Below are 17617 nucleotides of genomic sequence, written 5' to 3'. Positions count from 1 at the left end.
GTCACAGATGTCTGGGAATTGGCAGAGACAGCTCAGGGGACTCAGACACCAGGATCAGTGCTGCATTTTCTAAAGGCAGACAGGGCAAAGCTGACTACAGAAATACCTGAGAGCATGGGAATGGCAGGGAAAGGCAAAATCCACAAGGTAGAATGCCAGGAAATACTTTGGTCATTTATTATTTGTTGTTTGGGGGCTACACCCAGTAATGCTCAGAGCTCAATCCTGACTCAATTCAGGGGACCACATGGGATGTTAGGGATCAAACATGAACAGGTTGCATGCAAGGCAAATGCTTTACCTATTGCACTATCTCTCTGGCCCTGCAAAAAAAAAAAAGGAATTTAATGAGGAAATAACTTAGTTACAGCTGAGAACGGGTTAACCAACTAAGAGGTTGGCTTCCTTTGCTTCTAAAAGTAAATCCTAGGGTCTGGAGAAGCAGTAGAGGGTTTAAGGCACATGTTTCTGGCATTATTAGAGACAGATCAGAGGTTCCTGAGCATTGCCGAGTGTGTCCCTAATTCCTAAGTACAAATGGCTGATGTGAACTGACTGTTTCTCAGTACCACCTAGCATAAGTAGCCCCAGATCCTCAGGCCCTGCCTTAGTATCAGCATGGGCCTGAGTCCCTTGAGAACTACATGCGAGGACCTCTTACCTCAAATAGATATAGGTCCCAGTCTTGAATAGAAGCCCTGCTTATCTAAGACCTTAAATACACAGTCTTTTTCCAGATACTTGTCATCTCTAGGGTGTTGATCTGCCCTCATGGTCCAAAACAATGACTAGAATTCCAGCTATCACATCATCCTTCCAGGAACAGAATGGAAAAAGAGATGGAAATGGAAAGGGATAGTGGAAAGAAATAAGCCATCTTTGTAAGGAAAATTCTCAGAAATTGCCATGTGGCACTTCCCACTGACTAGTCTAGTAACACATTTAAATTTTGCATCAGATTTAGAGAATTTTTTTTGGTTTTGTTGTTGTTGTTGTTGCTTGTAAGTTGCAAAAGAGTCTTAGAACTTTTGGCTTTGATTCATTAATTCTAAACTAGATATCTACTATGTGGAAGGGAAGGCTCACAGATCTGGGGTGAACCAGCAATGGGAGCACAGAATTAGGGTGTTCTGAGAGAAAGGATGTTTTTGCTATCATGAAATATATGAAAGGTGTCAACCATGGCAGCTCATGAAATATCACTGACTATTGGGACAAAAAAGTCAATGACAGATTAGTGATGATAATGACCAGTAATCTAAGTCCTTGACTTCAAATTTTGAACTTTTCTCACAAGTTACCTGTTTGTCCATTGGGGACTAGGGGATGCAGAAGGCAGGTGTTTTACAGATCAGTGGCAATCCAGTTCCCACTTTGACAGAGCAAGCAGGAAGAGACATTAGGGAGGGAAGGAGAGTTGGAGCGTGGACAAGAGGACTATGAGGTGGGAAAGAAGGGCAGAGAAAGGGACATATTCTGTGGCTTCAAAAGTGTTTGAGGAAGAGAGAAAAAGGAGTGGAAGTGGCAAACAGAAAAACTGGAGTTCAGTCAGATGCTGAACTTCTTCCAGGATACTGGTGGATGTCAGGTGTCTTTACACAGCCCCAGGGGTCTCCAACACCCCTTACTCCCTGTCTCATCAGCTCCATTTCATCTGTCCCTGGAGACAAGGGCCCAGGGCTTCTTAGGAAATTGTCCAAGCTTCTTCCTTTCCCTTTGCTACCTTGGAAAAAGATTAGGCATGGATTAGGATATTTTTCTGCCATGAAATCTATAGAGCAATCACACAGTGTTGGGTTGAGTTCTGCATGAACCACTTGTGTGCTGTCCTTTTCCCAATGACCAGCACTTAAGACCCTTTGAAGATCTGTCAGTCACCAGGGCTCACTGCACCTATGTGTGGGCAGGGCTCAGCAAATGTTTGGTGTAAAGGGCAGGATACAAGCCCCAGCTTCCTCATTCCATATGTTCCTGGCAAGACTGAGCTCCAGTTGTCTAGAATCTATACTCTTAAACTGTGGGTCACATAACCTTTTAAGAGCTTAGTTTAAAATATTTTCTTTATGATTTACTATCAGTATACATTATTTGTATGTTTATTTTATATATTGGGAGAGATTTCACAAAACAGGTGAAAAGGGTTGTGTGTGGGGAGAGTGGCCTCATGTATTTTCCTTCCCTCTCACCTCTTCTCTGTCTCACCAGGATGACCTCAATGTTTTGCATTCAAATCTTCATCCTCTTCTCAAAAAAAAAAAAACAAAAAAAAAACAAATAAACAAAAAACAGCACCCAACACCTGATTGCAGACACCAAGTAGTACATGTCACATTGTAGATGCTCAAAGACATTAGTTTCCATGGTGCTTACTTGGTGGTCTTTGGACTGGTAGCAAGATGGCTGCCTCCACAACTTTGTCGCCCATATCCCTTCAGCTTTCATTGATCAGAAGGTGGTCCTGTGTCACTTCCTGAGCCAATCACTGGCAAAGAAGATGGCTTTATCAAACAAGTTGTAGGCAAACAATGTCATTTCTAGAGGTCTCCTATTTCTATCATTTTTTTTTTTTGAGGACAAAGAGGAGGCAGAGGGAGAGAAGGAAAATCATCTATATTTAGAATGCCACAATGAAAGCCAAACAATAGTAAATCCAAACAAGAGTGAGACTGTTTAGACAAGTCACTTAAGGACAGAAAGATGTGAAGTCAGCCCAGTACTTGTAGACAAGTGAACTGTGGCTGTGACAGTTGATGACTCTCTGTTACTTGTCTGTTCAATAAGGTCTCATGAACCTTTTACTCTATCCCTGCCTGGATAGACCTCAGGGCTTCTGGGGGACCAGAAAAGCAGCCAGAGCGAATTGTGGCAGGGGCAGGCTGGCAGAAGCATCACCTGAGAACCCCTAATTCAGCTCTTTGCCAGCTCAAATAACCCCTGTCTTCAGGATCATGCCTGCCCCTGATTCTCCTGCGCCTGCTGGAAGCCCAGGACTGGCTCTGAGCACCCTCAGGTGCCTTTGTCTCATCTTCCTATTAAGAACTGGGGTTTTAAAGGGAGGAACCACGTCCTGGGAACTGACCCAAAGCCTGAGCTGACCTGACCCCATCCCAGCCCCCACACCTGCCTGGAAGAGTCACCTCCTCCTCTCTCCCATCAATTTCTTATTCCATAAAAATCAATTTCTGCCCCGTTTTTGCTGTGTACATAAAAGACTGTGGCATCAATTAGCCTTCGTTCTCTTTCTCCCCCTCACTCTTTTTCTTCCTCATCTTTTTGGAAACCTCTTTGTAGGGAAAATCTCATATTTCAGCAATTTGCATTATCCACACACTCAGCTTTGAAGTTCTAAGTTATGGTAAGAAAAGGACCCACTTATCTGCCCATAAAAAATGTTCAAAGCTTATAAATTCCCTGAAACAGATGTACATTATCATTGGATTTGCCTTTCTTTTTCCTAGAGCATGCCTAATAGAGTTTCGGCCGCCCCCTGGCCCCCTTCCCCCGCCCCTGTTAGCATCTTGTCTCCACAGAAGCCCGCTCCCCACTGGGCCAGACCGACTTCAAAGGTCCCGGGCTGTCTGTTAGAAGCAAAGCACAAAGTGGGAACATAGGGGCCTTTTAAATCCCCCACGTTTAAGTCAATATCTTCTTCCCCTCTCCAGGCAGAGGACACAAGTCAGCCAGGCCTTCTCTGCCTTCACCAATTCAGCACTTAGAGAGCAAAGTTGGGGCTTCTTCTCCCCACTGCAAAGCTGGCCTCTCCTGCCTCCTCTTCATTCCAGCCCTCAGGGAAGCTGTTGTTCAATAGCCTAAGGGTTTGCTGACCCAGAAAAGCCCAATCTGAGACATCTCTGCCCCTCTCAGAGAATGTCAGAGAATCTCTTAAACAGCTTCTATCCCTCAGAAGATCTTATTGGTCTACAGTGAGAGACCCTTACCTGGCTACTGTCTCCACTAAGTAGCCAAAGACCACTTTCTGTCTCCAGGCTACCCCTCCTGACTTCAGAGTAATAAGCCAACTGTCTCCCAGGGCTCCCTCCCTTGCTCACCCCTTGCTCTCAATGCTTTGCCTCATAGGTGCCTGCCCATCTTCACAGTGACTCAGAATTTCTCTCACCTCAGGGACTGGCACGGGCTGTGTTCAGGTTGTCCACCCAACTCCTCCTCTTTCAGGGTTCCCTATGTATCCGGCTCTCTTTCTCTCACATGACCCCTCTGTGATTTCCTCACAGGGCTCAACAGAGGTTTCCACAGGTTTGGGAGAATGGGTTTGCTAGGTTCCTGCAACCCCAGGACATCTCATAACTGAGCCTTGCCGGGAAAGGAAGAACATGGCAGGTTCTCTTCAGTGAGTGTTGAGCACACTCCTGGCAGGATGGAGGATGAGGAAATGTGAGTGATGGGCTGAGAAACCTGGACATGGACTCACACAGGTCTGGCCTCAGGATTACCCATTGGGCCTGAACCTTCTCTGAAAGTTAACTCCAAGTTTGGATCACACTTTGTTCTGCCTAATCTCAAGTTGGGTCAGTTGGGAGAGGTTGGGCCCCAGAAAATGACTCGAAGTAACTTAAGAGTAAGTAAGATTCAGAGAGGTGGTGGAGTGGCAAGTGCACTTCCAGATGGACAATGGAACAGATGGAAGGAAAGAGGAAGAGAGGGAAGAGCATAAAGGTTGCTGGAACATGCTAGAACCTTCAACCAAGAAATCACAAACCAAGACACAATGAGATGCTAGTTTCTGAGGATTAAAGAGAGAAAATGGGAATATGATAGCTTCAGTGAAGCTGCCAAAATCCCTCTCCATCTGGAGGGGATCTGCTCATGGGATCTGTACTCTTACAGTCACTGGACTCAGTACAGGACTAAGATACTTGGTTGAGTCCCATACACTTCCTGGAAAAGATTCAGTATCTCGTAGAGATTTCTGGCTTTCAGCTTGTGCCAGGGCTGCTCTTTCTCTTTGGAGGCAGAGCCCCCTGTGAGGGGAATCTCCCTGCCTATCTGTATTTAGGAGAAGTGTTGTGTGTCCTATGCAGGTCAGGTGCTGGCCTGGCTTGGGGCAGGTCTAGCACCTGTGACTGTTCTGTGGCTCCACAGATATTAAACAGATATTAAACTGTGGACTGGGATCTTGGTATTACAAAAAAATCTTTGGTGAACAATACAGTGCTTTGGTGGAAGCAGATGTTAACCAATCAATCAGAGAGAGGCAAACTGGTGCACACCAAGAATGCTGGCTGATTCAGAGCTTTAATTATGAACTTGTCCGTTCTTTAACCCCCCAATCAATACTCACTGCTCCTTTATGGTCATTTGCATTTGAGATTGAACCACAGGAAATCTCAGTCACTGGAAGTGCTCGGCCCCCACAGAGGTCAAAAGAGGTGACCCCATCTACAGGTCTCTGTACAACTACTCTCAAGCCACTTTTCTGTTGGCTAGTTAGGGCCATGTCTTTAGCATTTCTGTGGTCTGTTGGCCATTATGTAATTTAAAGTGTTCCCCAAGGCTAAAGCCAAATCAACATGTCAAATGCATGTTTTGCATGTGGGAGGTCCAGGTTTGATTCCCAGCACTACATGGTCCCTATTGGGAGTGATCCCCGAGCACAAAGCTGAGAGTTCTTAATGAGCACTACTGGGTGTGGTCCCAGAGCAAAAACAAACAACAATTTATTTCTAAGAATGGATCAAGCTAATGTTCTAAGTGTGAGCAGCTTCTGTTGTACTTTTGGGGAAAAAAATAGGTGTAGTGAAAGTAATGGGGAAAAAATAATGCTATGGTGTTGATGAATGCTGTAAGTGCATGTTCTTATGCTCATCAGACAGAAACTCTTGCATAAAATAACACATGAAACAGGAGCCATATTTAGGAGAAAATACTAACCAAAGTCACAAGCATGCTCTTGGAAATACCAGATAGCCCAATATTCACTGATTCCCTGCAAGCAACTATCAGCCTATCCACCATGAGTCATGAGACTCTAGATCAGCTATGAACAAAGGGAAGGGAAGAGAAGGGCATCACAGGCACCTGGGCACCTACCTTCTTGCTGCAAGTGGGACTTATAGAAGGTCCAGTGTTCCCCTCACTCATATTTCCCAGAACTTGACTGGATTGATAGTAAAGAAGGAGTTAAGACTTATAGAGATAGTATAGTGGAGATAGTGGGTACAATGCTTGCCTTGCATGTGACTGACCAGGATTTGATCCCCAGTATTTCATTTGGTCTCCAAAGTCAGTCGGTGTGATCATTTAATGAAGATCCAGAAATGAGCCCTGAATATAACTGGATAGACTACCAAAACAAAACAAAAAAGACCTCTTGACTAATCTTGTCTGGTTTCCTCATGACACTGTTCTCAGGATGTCAATAAGCATACAGGAGACAATGCACAAATAATGGGAGATCAGGAGAGACATTCTAGGGTCTCTGTAATCTGGACTCAGACTCCATTTCCAGCCTTAACCAGATTCAATGAGGTCAAGGAGAAACTTAGATGCAGGACATCCAGGGCCTGTTCCAGAGGCTGCTCCTCCCCGATTGAACAGGAGAAGGGGGGCTGGGGCTATCTTTGAGGCTGTTCCATCCTTTGAGGGTGCAGAGCTGCCACCCCAAGACCCAGCTTGTCAGCACCAAGAGTAGCCCCACTATGCAAATATGGGCTTCACGGCCTAGAGAGGACAAGTGATGGCTCATTCTACATAGCAAATAGGTCTAGAAGCAGGTGAACCCTAAAACATGGAATTGGCAGAGGGGGCTACTGTACCTGTACCAATATGTATTCAGTGAGACCTGTAGGAACTCAGGAACTTGGACCTGTGTGAATTCTGGGAACTTGAACTGTGTAACTTCAGGGCTCCTGGACCTGTGTAAACTCAGAGACACTGAATCTGTTTGACCTTAGGTTCAGGATCATGTGTCTCCTCAGGTTCCTTGGCCACAGTAGCTACACAGCAGAAAACCCTGCAGCTGTAGAGTGGCACAAGGGGCGCCCTCCATCTATACCTCTTTCCCCTTATGTCCAATCAGCTGAGGGTTGGCTTCCAGCCACACTCTGCTTGACCACGTCACACCTTGAGAGCATTTAATTTGATTCTCACACAATAGACAAGAGAATTGGATTTTCTTAACAGTCCCAAGAGAGAAAAAAAGCCAACAGAGAGGTCTCTGGCCTTGTGGCCGTGGTCACACAGCCAGGAAACAACAGAACCAGATCTCAGGAGTGTCTACCAGGCTCCTACAAATCACCCTCAACCAGAGCCTTCCTGCCTTTCTGAGCTGAATGACCCCAACCTGCATCCTCAAGCCCATTTATGGGCTTCCATCACCTCCTCCATGAGCAGAACCAGGGAATTTGATGACCGGCCTCCCACATGTATGAGAGGACCAAATTCCAGCTTCTCTAGCCAGGACAGCAACCCAGGAAGGGCAGCACCCTGAGGTAGCAGGCTGGACAAGGCAGCACAGGGCTGCCCAGATCCTACCTCCAAACCCCTTCCAAGATAACAGGGGTTCCAGGGGCCCAGAGTATTAACTTAGGGGAGTGAGAGTGATTCTCTCAGTGTTCTTGTTTGGATCTTTGTGCTCCTGGACCTGAAGTGTAGATGATCTAAGGGCCCATGATAGGTAAGTTCACTGCATCTCTGAGAGGCAAGGGAAGCTGGCCGGGGTCTCTGCAGTTATGGTCCTGCTGCTGCCTACTCGGCTTCCCTGAGAATTGCCCAACAAGGTCTCCCACACACGACCCTGACTAGCCAATCCAAGGGGGGTGGGAACTATTGAGGATCCCCAGGCTAAGCCCCAAAATCATCTTCACAAAAATCCTCCTGAGCCCCAACACCCAATTCATGCCCATTTCTATCAAAACTCTGTCCTGAATTTGGCCTTGTTTTTTCTAGGCAAATCTCACCCTCAGTGTTAGGAGGGACAGGCAAGGAGAGCTCATGTGTGCCAGGCTGGAGAGGACTGGCAGCCCTGCGTGGTGCTGCCAAGTGGGAATGTGGGTACCAGGGTCACATGGTTTATCTCTATAAGAAAAGCTGAAAAGGAAAAAAAAGTGAAATAAAGAAAAGAGAAGCTGCCTCTCAGTTGTATTCCACTGCCCCTTCTGAGAAGCTTCAGGACTTGAATATCCATCACAGGACCTGAGTGATAGTACAGCAGGTAGGACATTTGCTTTGCACATGGCTAACCCAGATTTGATCCCCAGCATTCCATATGGTCCCACAAGCACCACCAGGAGTAACCCCTGAGCAGAGCCAGGATTGGCTCCAAAACAAAAAAGAAAAGAAAATTGATCAAATGTTTTCAGCCAGGAAGGGTAGATGCTCAGGGCTCCCAGCCACTCAGCCAGGAAGGGGCAGACAACTGGATCTATTCGGGGTGTGGTTCCAGGGACCAGGGTGGGCTCCAAAGACTCAGAGTGGACGGGAGCTAAAAGAGGGTAGGGTAGCCGTACATAGGCTGGCTCAGTTTACACCCCTGCCCCATGCTTTCAGTTCCTCAGGTGCATGGAGCTACCTTCTAGACAGCAGCCCAGAAGAGGCCCCACATACCTGCAGTGTCACTGGTGATGACAGAACCACAGAAGTCTCTCAGGGGTGCTCCCACCCTCTGCGTTCTTTTCAAGTTGCTTGAGTAATTCAAACAGCACCAGGATGGTGGGGGCAAGGGGAGTAGAGGGAGTGGATGATGGAGAGGTGGAGTCAAACCTTTGAGAAATGCACCCCCTCTCCCCAGCTGCCTTCTGATCCTGAACTGAGCTAGGATCAGGGGTCTGGGAGCAAGGAGAGAGGATGGAGTGTTGGTCTTTCTGTCACGCAGATATATTCTCAGAGTATTTCTTTCTTTCCTTCTTTTTGTTTATTTGTTTTGTTTTGGGGCCGCACCTGGTGGTGCCCAGGGTTACTCCTGGCTCTGCACTCAGAAATCGCTCCTGGCAGGCTCAGGGGACCATAAGGGATGCCGGCAATCAAACCTGGGCCCGTCCCAGGTCAGCAGTGTACAAGGCAAATGCCCTCTGTGCTATCACTCTGGCCCCTCAGAATTTATTTCTACAGACAACACAAGCTTAGGAGAAAATTCTTAATCTTCTCCAGTGCATCCCAAAGTGGGCATTGCTCCCCACCCCACCCCGGGGAGCGCAGGAACAACCAAGGGAGTGATAGTATCCTTGGGTGCAGATGGGAGAGCTTTTGATCTTCAGCTTAAAGAAGATGATGTCCAAGGGGGTGCTGAGTGATTGTTTTTTCTATAAAGGGGATGGTAAAGCAAGTAAGTGTAGTTCATCCTTAAAGTGGGAGCTCCTCCAGGTATGCAGGATGAGAACTTTGCTTCCACCTCTTGGATCTCATGGTCCCAGCTCTAAAGAATGGGTACTGTTCTGAGCACAATGCCCTCTATCTAGATGCCCATGTCACACATGCCAGCCTGACACCCCATCTCCTCCCACAGGCCCCACTGAAGGATTAGCTGAAGCCCAGCCAAGGGAGCAATGTGGAGTGACCAGTGGTTCAGTGCTCTCACCTCTGTAGTTTGAAGAATGTTCTGCTCCTCCACCTACCTCCTACCCATAAATTGATTAAGAAAAAACATAGAAACACATAGACATTTCATTGTTACCAAGATATTTTCTCTCTCTCTCTCTCTCTCTCTCTCTCTCTCTCTCTCTCTCTCTCTCTCTCTCTCTCTCTCTCTCGGATTTTTGGGCCATACCTAGCAATGCTCAGAGGTTACTCCTGCTCTGCACTCAGAAATCACTCTTGGTGGGTTTGGAGGACCATATGAGTTGCTGGGAATTGAACATGAGTTTACCCCTTTTAAATAAGTTAAACCAGGGACTGGAGTGATAGCACAGCAGTAAGGCATTTGGCTTGCATGTGGCCAACCTAGGACAGACAGTGGTTCAATTCCCGACATCTCATATGGTTCCTTGAGCCTGCCAGGAGTGATTCTGAGTACAGAGCCAGGAGTAATCCCTGAGTGCCACCGGGTGTGACCCAAAAACCAAAAATAAATAAATAAGTTAAACAATACCCTTCCTTCTTCCCTCCATTCTTTTCTTCCTTTGTTTCCTTTCTCTTTTTGTTTCTGAGTTACACACTCAGGAATTACTCTTGGCAGGGCTTGAGAGACCATGTGAGGTACTGGGGGATTGAACCTGGGTCAGCCTCATGCAAGGCAAACACTTTCCCTTCTGTACTTTCACTCTGGCCACATCATGTTCTTTTTCCTTTGCCTTTTCTTGGTCTGGTTTTGTTTTGGTTCTGGGCACACCTGGTGGTGCTTGGGGACAGTGTGGTGCTGGAGATAAGCCCAGAACTCCTGCATGAAAATTCTATGCTCTTTTCTATGAAGCACTCTTCCTGGCTTATTTTGGGGGGGGGGAGGGGGACAGATTTCTTCAAACAGTGAAAGGCCGCATCTTTCTTTTTTCTCTCTCCTTTTAAACTCTTACTTAAAAAAATTAAAAGTTTGGGGATGCTGTGTTTCCCTAACTTAGATGAGATATCACTGCTCCACAATGATGGTCTCACAGACTGGAGGGAACAACTCCAAAGGAGAAAAGACCAAACTCAAAAGCTGCCCCCATCTGGCTTCTGTTTTATCTTTGAATTTCTTTTTTTGGGGGGGAGAGGGGACGAGTGACACATTGGTGGTGCTCAGGAGTTTCTCTTAGCTCTGTGTTCAGGTATAACTCCTGGCTGGCTTGGGAGACCATATGGGATGCTGAGAATCGAATCCAGGTTGACCATGTGGAAGGCAAATGACCTCCCTGCTATATACAATTGCTCTGGTCCAACTCTCTTTTCTTCTTTTAAGTTTTTTTTAAAGTTTTTTACTCACCTCCATTTCCTCTGATCCATGTGTGTGCTTATGCACGCACACACGTGTGTATAAGGGGTCACACACAAGCAGTGCCCATGCTTTTAGTTGGGGTGCTTGCAGAGTCTCCTGCCTTTTTATCACACTCTTGAGACTGTGGTGATGGTGATATTGGGGTTGTACTTCTGGCTGCCATAGGGCTTCTGCACTTCTGATGCTCACACACCTTTTACAAGTGTTACTTGCTGGGAACTGCACACTTCTGTGCTAGTTCCACTCATCTGGCAGTGGTGTGAGCAGGAACTGCTTGCAGTACAGAGGGGTCACACATAGCAGAGCTGCCAACCTCATGCTCAGTGCAGGCAGCAACCTAAGGGAGTGATGTCAAGGCCTTAGGCTTGCAAGCAGGTGCTCAAAGCCACTGAGATATTCCTTTGTATCATCTTTACCAGTTGACCACCAAGGTGCAGGTGTGCAGAGGCAGCCATACAGAGGTCCTTCCTACAGAGACTGGCCAGCAGCTCAGAACCCCCTATTCTTTGCCCTTTTGTCTAATATCTACAAAACTCCAGGATACCTGCATGCCAGGCATGTGCCCTTAGGAACACATTGTACTCCTCCAGCCCTAGAAGATATTGTAGAGGAGCAGGAGGCACTCACAATTCAGGGAAAAGTGGGATTGTGAATCCTCTCAGACCTTGGTTCTGCTCTGCTTGCCAGCCTGAAGTGTGAAAGTGGCCAAGGTACATCTGCTTCAACCATGGCCCCTAAAGCAGACCCTAATCAAGATGGAGCAGGGTCTGAACCCAGCCTTGGTGCTCAGATTGGCCTTACCCAGGGTACAGGGTTCCAAAAGTAAAGCTAGGTAAGGGAAGGGAGATGTGAGGCTCACACCAGGGTGTGCTGTCTGGTCCCTGCACTCTGGCTTCTGTGACAGCCAATCAGATCCTTTCTTAGGCACCCCCTGAAAGGGTCCTTTTCCATCCTTTAAGCAGTCAGACCATGACAGCATGCCTGGGTAGACATATACATTCAGAAATGGGAAGTGGAGGTAAACTTGTAGCTTCATTCACATCCTGAATACTGTCTCTTGGTGTGGGGGGAGGGTTAGCTGATGAGTCATTTAGGGGTACCATGAGGAATCAAAGCTGGGGCCCCTGGCCTCTGGATCCTGTCATCTTAAAGCTAACTCCTTCTTTGAGTTACATTCCCATTGGTATGAGTTGGATCCTGACTGACAGAAGTGTCCAAACTGGAAAGAGAAAAGCCCAAACCCAGTGGTTAAGAGATTATGGGAAAGACAAGAATCTCAGTTCTGTCACCTGCTGTGTGGCCACAAGTAATTCAACTTCTCTGAGCCTATGGTTCTTTCCAAGCCACCTTATAGGGCTGTGGTGAGGATTAACTGGATTAATCCAAGTACACCAGTAACCAATAAAATTAATAACAGGGTGACAACAAAATCCACAATCTTCAAAACCCACATAAAACCAAAGAAGCAGCTTTGGAGAAGTGCTGGCCCAGAGAGAAGCAGAGGACAGACCACTTCCTTCCCATGGTCCCCCAGACTCATGTGTTCTCCTGTTCATGAGCTGCCTCATTTCCAGCTTTCAATCCCTGCCAGGGGGTCTCTCCTGGGAGTGACGGCCAGAGGTCAGATCAGTCTCTGGATGGGGTCCCCACTATTGTCCACATATTTCCAATGAAGGTTACTGTAGTACTCCCAGGTCCAATGAGGAAGAATCCTTACAACTCAACACCAGTGGGATCCCATTGTTTGCAGAGGGTTTTGCCTATGCTTTGGAAATATTCCCTTTATTAAATTCATCTCCAATTATTCACTTGGAGTGTGTCCTCTATTTTTTGATGGTTGACAGTGACCATTCCCCTAGTCCCTTGGTAGAGCACACCCCTCTTGGGTCGCTTACAGGTTTGTCCCTATTTCCCATCAAGCTTCTGAACCTTAGCAGGTTCTAAAATCTGGTAGACCCTCCCCCCCATTCCCAGGATGGACCTAGCAGATGATAAATGACCAGCACATGGGATAGAGAACATTCCCAAAGGAGACACACAGAGACACACGTCTGGGCTCAGGAAGCACCTAGAAAAGCAAACCACTGACTTCTGCACACGAGCAAAGGTACCTGAGAGTGTATATTTATAGAAAGATACATAGAAACGGACAGGTGGCATCTAGCTCTAGGTACAGAAAGCTCCGTCAGAGAACCACGGACGCAGGGATCTATTTGCCAATGGTAGTATACGAGGCCTCCGCATTTTCAGTCACAACCAACAAAACACAAGTGTCCCATCTTGGAAAACCACACTTGTTTATATGGTGAGTTCCCACTCCAGAAGTCTCCAAAATGAGAAGGCTGGTTTCAGGGTTGTGTGTGAGTGTATGCATGTGTGTTATCTGTGTATGTGTATTTTTAAAGAGAGGAGGAGTGTGTTTTGGTGTGGGGCTCAGGAAGAAGAAAAGGGTTGTGTGGGGAGAAGGATGTGGCCCCTACTGAAAGGCAGAACAGGTCACTCCAGAAAGAGATGGCTAAGGTTTCTAGGTGGGGACATAAACACACCAGCCAGGGCGGCAGAGTATCTGAAGTCTGCTAAGATCCCTTGTAGCACATCACAGTCAGTTAAGGGCAAAATAAAATCAGAATAATACTAAGAGGTAGCAGCTGTTTATCTTCTCAGAGATTTGAGGGTTTTCTGGAAGTCGGTCAGGTAAGGATGTTGTCCTGGAAGAGATGGGTTTAGGATCAAGTTCTGGAAGAGGGCTCCTCACAGCCAGGAAGGGTGTGAACTGGCCCAAGTGGACCCGTGCAGAACCAGAGTCCAGAACCAGAGCCCGAGGGAGCCTCTGATGTCCACAGGCCACTTCCAAACCCAGAGTCATTTCTTGGGTAGGTTATGTAGTTCCCACAACATATAAATAAAAGTTTAGTTCTGTGTTTCCATAGATCTTCTACATGGAGGCTAGCTGAATATTAGTGGAGTAACAATAATTATTAATAACAATAATCGCCATAATAACAATAATTAATAGAATAATAATGCCTTGGGGCTGGGGTGGGGGTCCTTCATATGGTGGGGCTCTGGGGAGGGAGGGGCTCTAGGTCTGGTAGAAGTGGTGGTAATGGTGGTGGTGCTCATGGTGGTGGTGATGCTCATGTCTCTGCACCGCCTGGCCGGCCTGGCTCTCGTACACCACGACGGCTGGCAGCTCCCTTCTGTGGTCCCGCCCCACGACGGTGCTGCCCCCGGCCAGCGATGCCTGCAGGCCTCGGCACCCCTGCTGGCTCTCCTTGGCTCGGTGCTTGTGCTTCTTGTGCCCGAGTGGTGCCAGCGTGGGGAGGAGGGCCGGGCTGGTGGCCAGGGGAGCTGATGGGGACACTGCGGGGATGGAGGGTCCCAGAGGGGCTTTGCTTCGGGCCCCTCTGGTCACATGGCCCACACCCACACTCTTGCCCTGAGCCTTGGGGGACCTCACAAAGTGCTTGCTCCCATCCTGGGTGCCCCGGAGCCGCTGCTGGACCTCGGAGACCTTGGCGAAAGGGGTGTCAAGGAAGTGAAAGGATGCGGGCTCCGTGCCTGGGGGCTTTCGGGGTGCGCCGTGGACCGCTTCTGGCTCATGGGAGCGAGCTCGAGTGGGGTTGGAGGTACGGGGCGGCAGTTCTGTCTTCGGGGCCACTGGCGGGGAGCCTAGGAACCAATTCAGCGTATGATGAGCACCCACTGCATGCATGCCAGAGCGAGCCAGTCCCTATCACCCTGCCCCAGTTCCCCGCAGCCCACTGCGCTCCACATTGCTCCTCTGTGACCATGGCCAGAAGGAAGCCTCGGAGGGCCTGCTGACTGTGAAGCAGGAAGACTACTTCTCCATTAGCTTTTCACAACTGCTGACTCTCCCTAGTGCCAAGGAAGAGAGAGGCACAGAACAAATCTAGCACATCCCTTTAGAGAGAACCCACAGGAGAAGTGAACACAGAGGCAGACTGGTCGAAGGCCTTGCAGGGCTCTCTGCTCAGAGAACAACAGAACAGTCTGCCAACCTGCAGAGGGCAGGGGTGGGATCCGGGTGAGAAGGCAGGACATTAGGCAAGGGGAGTGGCATTGGGAAGGGATGGAGAATATGGATGTGGCGACCGGATAAGGGAGCCTGGCATTGGGGGAGAAGAAAACTTTGTAGGCGTGGCATTAAGGGCTAGGAGGGCGTGGCCAACGGGTAAGTGGGGTGGTATGGGGGAGCAGGGTGGGCGGGTGCCTGGGCGAAGAGGGAGTGGCTATCTGGAGTTGTAGCCTGTCTCAGCCTGGGAGCCAGGGAACTGGTCCTGAGGACTATTTGAAATGGGCAGGACCGCTTTATGCACAGATCATTTTAATTTTCCATATGTTTTCAGCACTAAAAATTTTCCATGTTTTTCTCCTCCAAAGCTTCTTTGCTTCCAGGAAAAGCTCCACCTCATTCAGTGCAGGAGTCAGTCATGCGAGGCATCTCCTAGCCCTCCCTTTGCTCATGAGAAGTGGGTTGGGAGTTGACCCTTCTTACCAGGCCCAAACTGGGAGGTGTAGTTCTCAATCCCAGCAAGATCTAAGTAGTGGTTTCTCCTCTCGATGTTCTCATCCACACAGTGGTGGTAACAACCAGACTGCTCCAGACGGCTGTCCCCCTGGAACCTAGGGCAGAGGTGGGTACGTGGGTGAGCCAAACTCAGGATAGGGGCAGTTGAGGAGAGAGGCCAGCTCCACCCAGCCTAGGAAGCCCTTCTGGACTCTTAGCTACATTCTCACGTACCCTGAAAGGTGACAGGGAAGACGTGCTTATCTCTGCAAACTACTGCCAACCTCCCTAGGCATTCAAGACATAGGGACTATGAACAGGACAGAGTCAAAACCAAGGGCTACTGGTCAAAACTGAAGGCTGCCCCAAAGCCAGGTTTCAAACTAGATATGTGTGCCATTGCAGGTATCTGCCTGCTAAATGAACTGGTTCCCCAGTGGGGAGATGGGCAGATGTCCTCAAGATACTGGAGTTGGGGCTGTCCTAGCCTTAGTAGGCCTAGAACACAGAAACTCTATGTATGTGGGTTTTATCACCAGACTCTTCTTAAAGGGGATGTGTGTGCAAGTGTCCCTGATGAGTGATGTGTGCATGTGTGTACCTAAATGTATGCTGTATGTACATGTACATGTTTATGAGCAGGTGACTGTAGTATGCCTGTGCATATATGTGCATGTGAGGGCACACACAGCAGGCACCCTCTGCCAGATTCTAGGCTCCTGGTCACTTTCTTCTGGGGCCTCTGGCTCTGTATGCACCATTGCAGGGAGACCAGCACAAATCTCCTCCCCACAGCCTGGGCCCCTCCAATCCTCAGCTGTCTTTCCAGGCCACACTGAGTTGGCTTGGTCTGTCTCTTCTTTCCCTCATGCAGATACTTCTCTAACTCCAGCTCCTTTAAGGCTCCCAGAAGGCCTTCCTTCCTTCCCTTCTAGCCTCTCCTTAAAGAGATAGAAACAGGTGAGGGGTGACAGCAGCCCTGTAATTCCTTATCCACCCTTCTAAAAGCCCCAAAGCCTGAAAACAGTCTTTCACACCCCTTTTGGCAGCCTCAGCTACCCTAACAGGATGTGAAGGGGGCTGCAGTGTTTATTTCACTTGGTGTGAATATTCATGCTTCCCTATAGAGTATCAATGTGCTAAATCTTGAGGTTCTGCCCAGACCCCAAATATAAAACATGGAAAAAAACACCAGAAGCACTTTTCTGAAACCCAACAATTCCACAACCTATCTGGCCCTAAGTATTAAAGGTAAAACAAAGAGGGGTCCCATTACTTTTCTTTGGTTTTGGTTTTTGGGACCATGCCCAGCAGTGCTAAGGACTTCTGGCTTTGTTCTCAGGGATTACTCCTGGCAGGGCTTGGAAAACCATAAGGGGTTCTGGAATTGAACCCAGGTTGGCTGCATGCAAGAACAGCACCCTGCCAGCCATACTATTGCTCTGGCTCCTGAGGTATTTGGGGTTTATTTTTTGGTTTGTTTGTTTGTTGTTTCTTTTTGGTTTGTCCCACCTGGCAATTCTTAGAAGTTACTTCTGACTCTGCACTTAAGAATTATTCCTGGTGGTGTTCAGGGGGATCATATGAGTTGCTTGGGATCAAACCCAGGTTAGCTGTGCACAGGAAAACATCCTGCTCACTCTACTAACTTTTCAGCCCCTGGGGTAGCCTCTATAGAAAACACAGACCAATGCCCTTGCTGCTCAGAAGACCTATGAAGTGAGTACTCTATGAGTGCTCCAGCACACTGGAGTACTTTCTCCGTCAGGGCCCACAGTACCTGAGTGGGGCTCGCTGCTTCTTCTCCCAGCTCCGCAGCTCCTCAGCAGGCTTGGTGTCTGCTCGGGGTCTCGTGCTCTGCAGGTCTGAGTCCCCCGAACCCCAAGAAATAGCTGAGTAAGCAATTGGCAGCCTCTGGCCTGCCCAGGTGTCCCGTGATGTCTGGCATATGGCCCTTGACAAATGACCCATGGCAGCTGCCCAAAGGCTCTGAGAAGTTCTAGGGGACTCTTGAAATCCTCTTTCCTATTTACCTTCTCTTCAAGGTGCTTTTGTTGTGCTGCCAGGCCTGCTCAGCAGCTCCCTTCCTCATGCCAGCCTAGACTATTTCCATAGCTACTCCCATGTCCAGGTCCAAGCCAGGGCCTTGTTCACACAGGCCCTCCTGTGAACCCCCTTTCCTCTTTGTTCCTATCCAGTGCTCTTTTCTTATGAATTCCCCT

At 48.3% G+C, this 17617-nt stretch overlaps 1 protein-coding gene across 1 annotated transcript in view; it reads right to left on the bottom strand.

Moving 5' to 3' along the window:
• Nucleotides 1-13254: 13254 nt before the first annotated feature.
• Nucleotides 13255-17617, bottom strand: part of NKD1 (NKD inhibitor of WNT signaling pathway 1) — a 67771-nt gene continuing 63408 nt past the window's right edge. Inside the window, exons 8-10 of the mRNA XM_049786079.1 lie at nucleotides 17176-17260; nucleotides 15384-15511; nucleotides 13255-14536 (exon numbers count right to left, since the gene is read on the bottom strand). Of these exons, the coding sequence (XP_049642036.1) occupies nucleotides 13947-14536; nucleotides 15384-15511; nucleotides 17176-17260 (803 nt within the window). The 3' untranslated portion in view covers nucleotides 13255-13946. The remainder of the gene's footprint in view (nucleotides 14537-15383; nucleotides 15512-17175; nucleotides 17261-17617) is intronic.

This window comes from Suncus etruscus, chromosome 14, assembly GCF_024139225.1.
Source record: "Suncus etruscus isolate mSunEtr1 chromosome 14, mSunEtr1.pri.cur, whole genome shotgun sequence".
Lineage (NCBI taxonomy): Eukaryota > Metazoa > Chordata > Mammalia > Eulipotyphla > Soricidae > Suncus > Suncus etruscus.
Note: the sequence above shows the minus strand (reverse complement) of the source record. Positions and strands in the feature narration are given on the sequence as shown.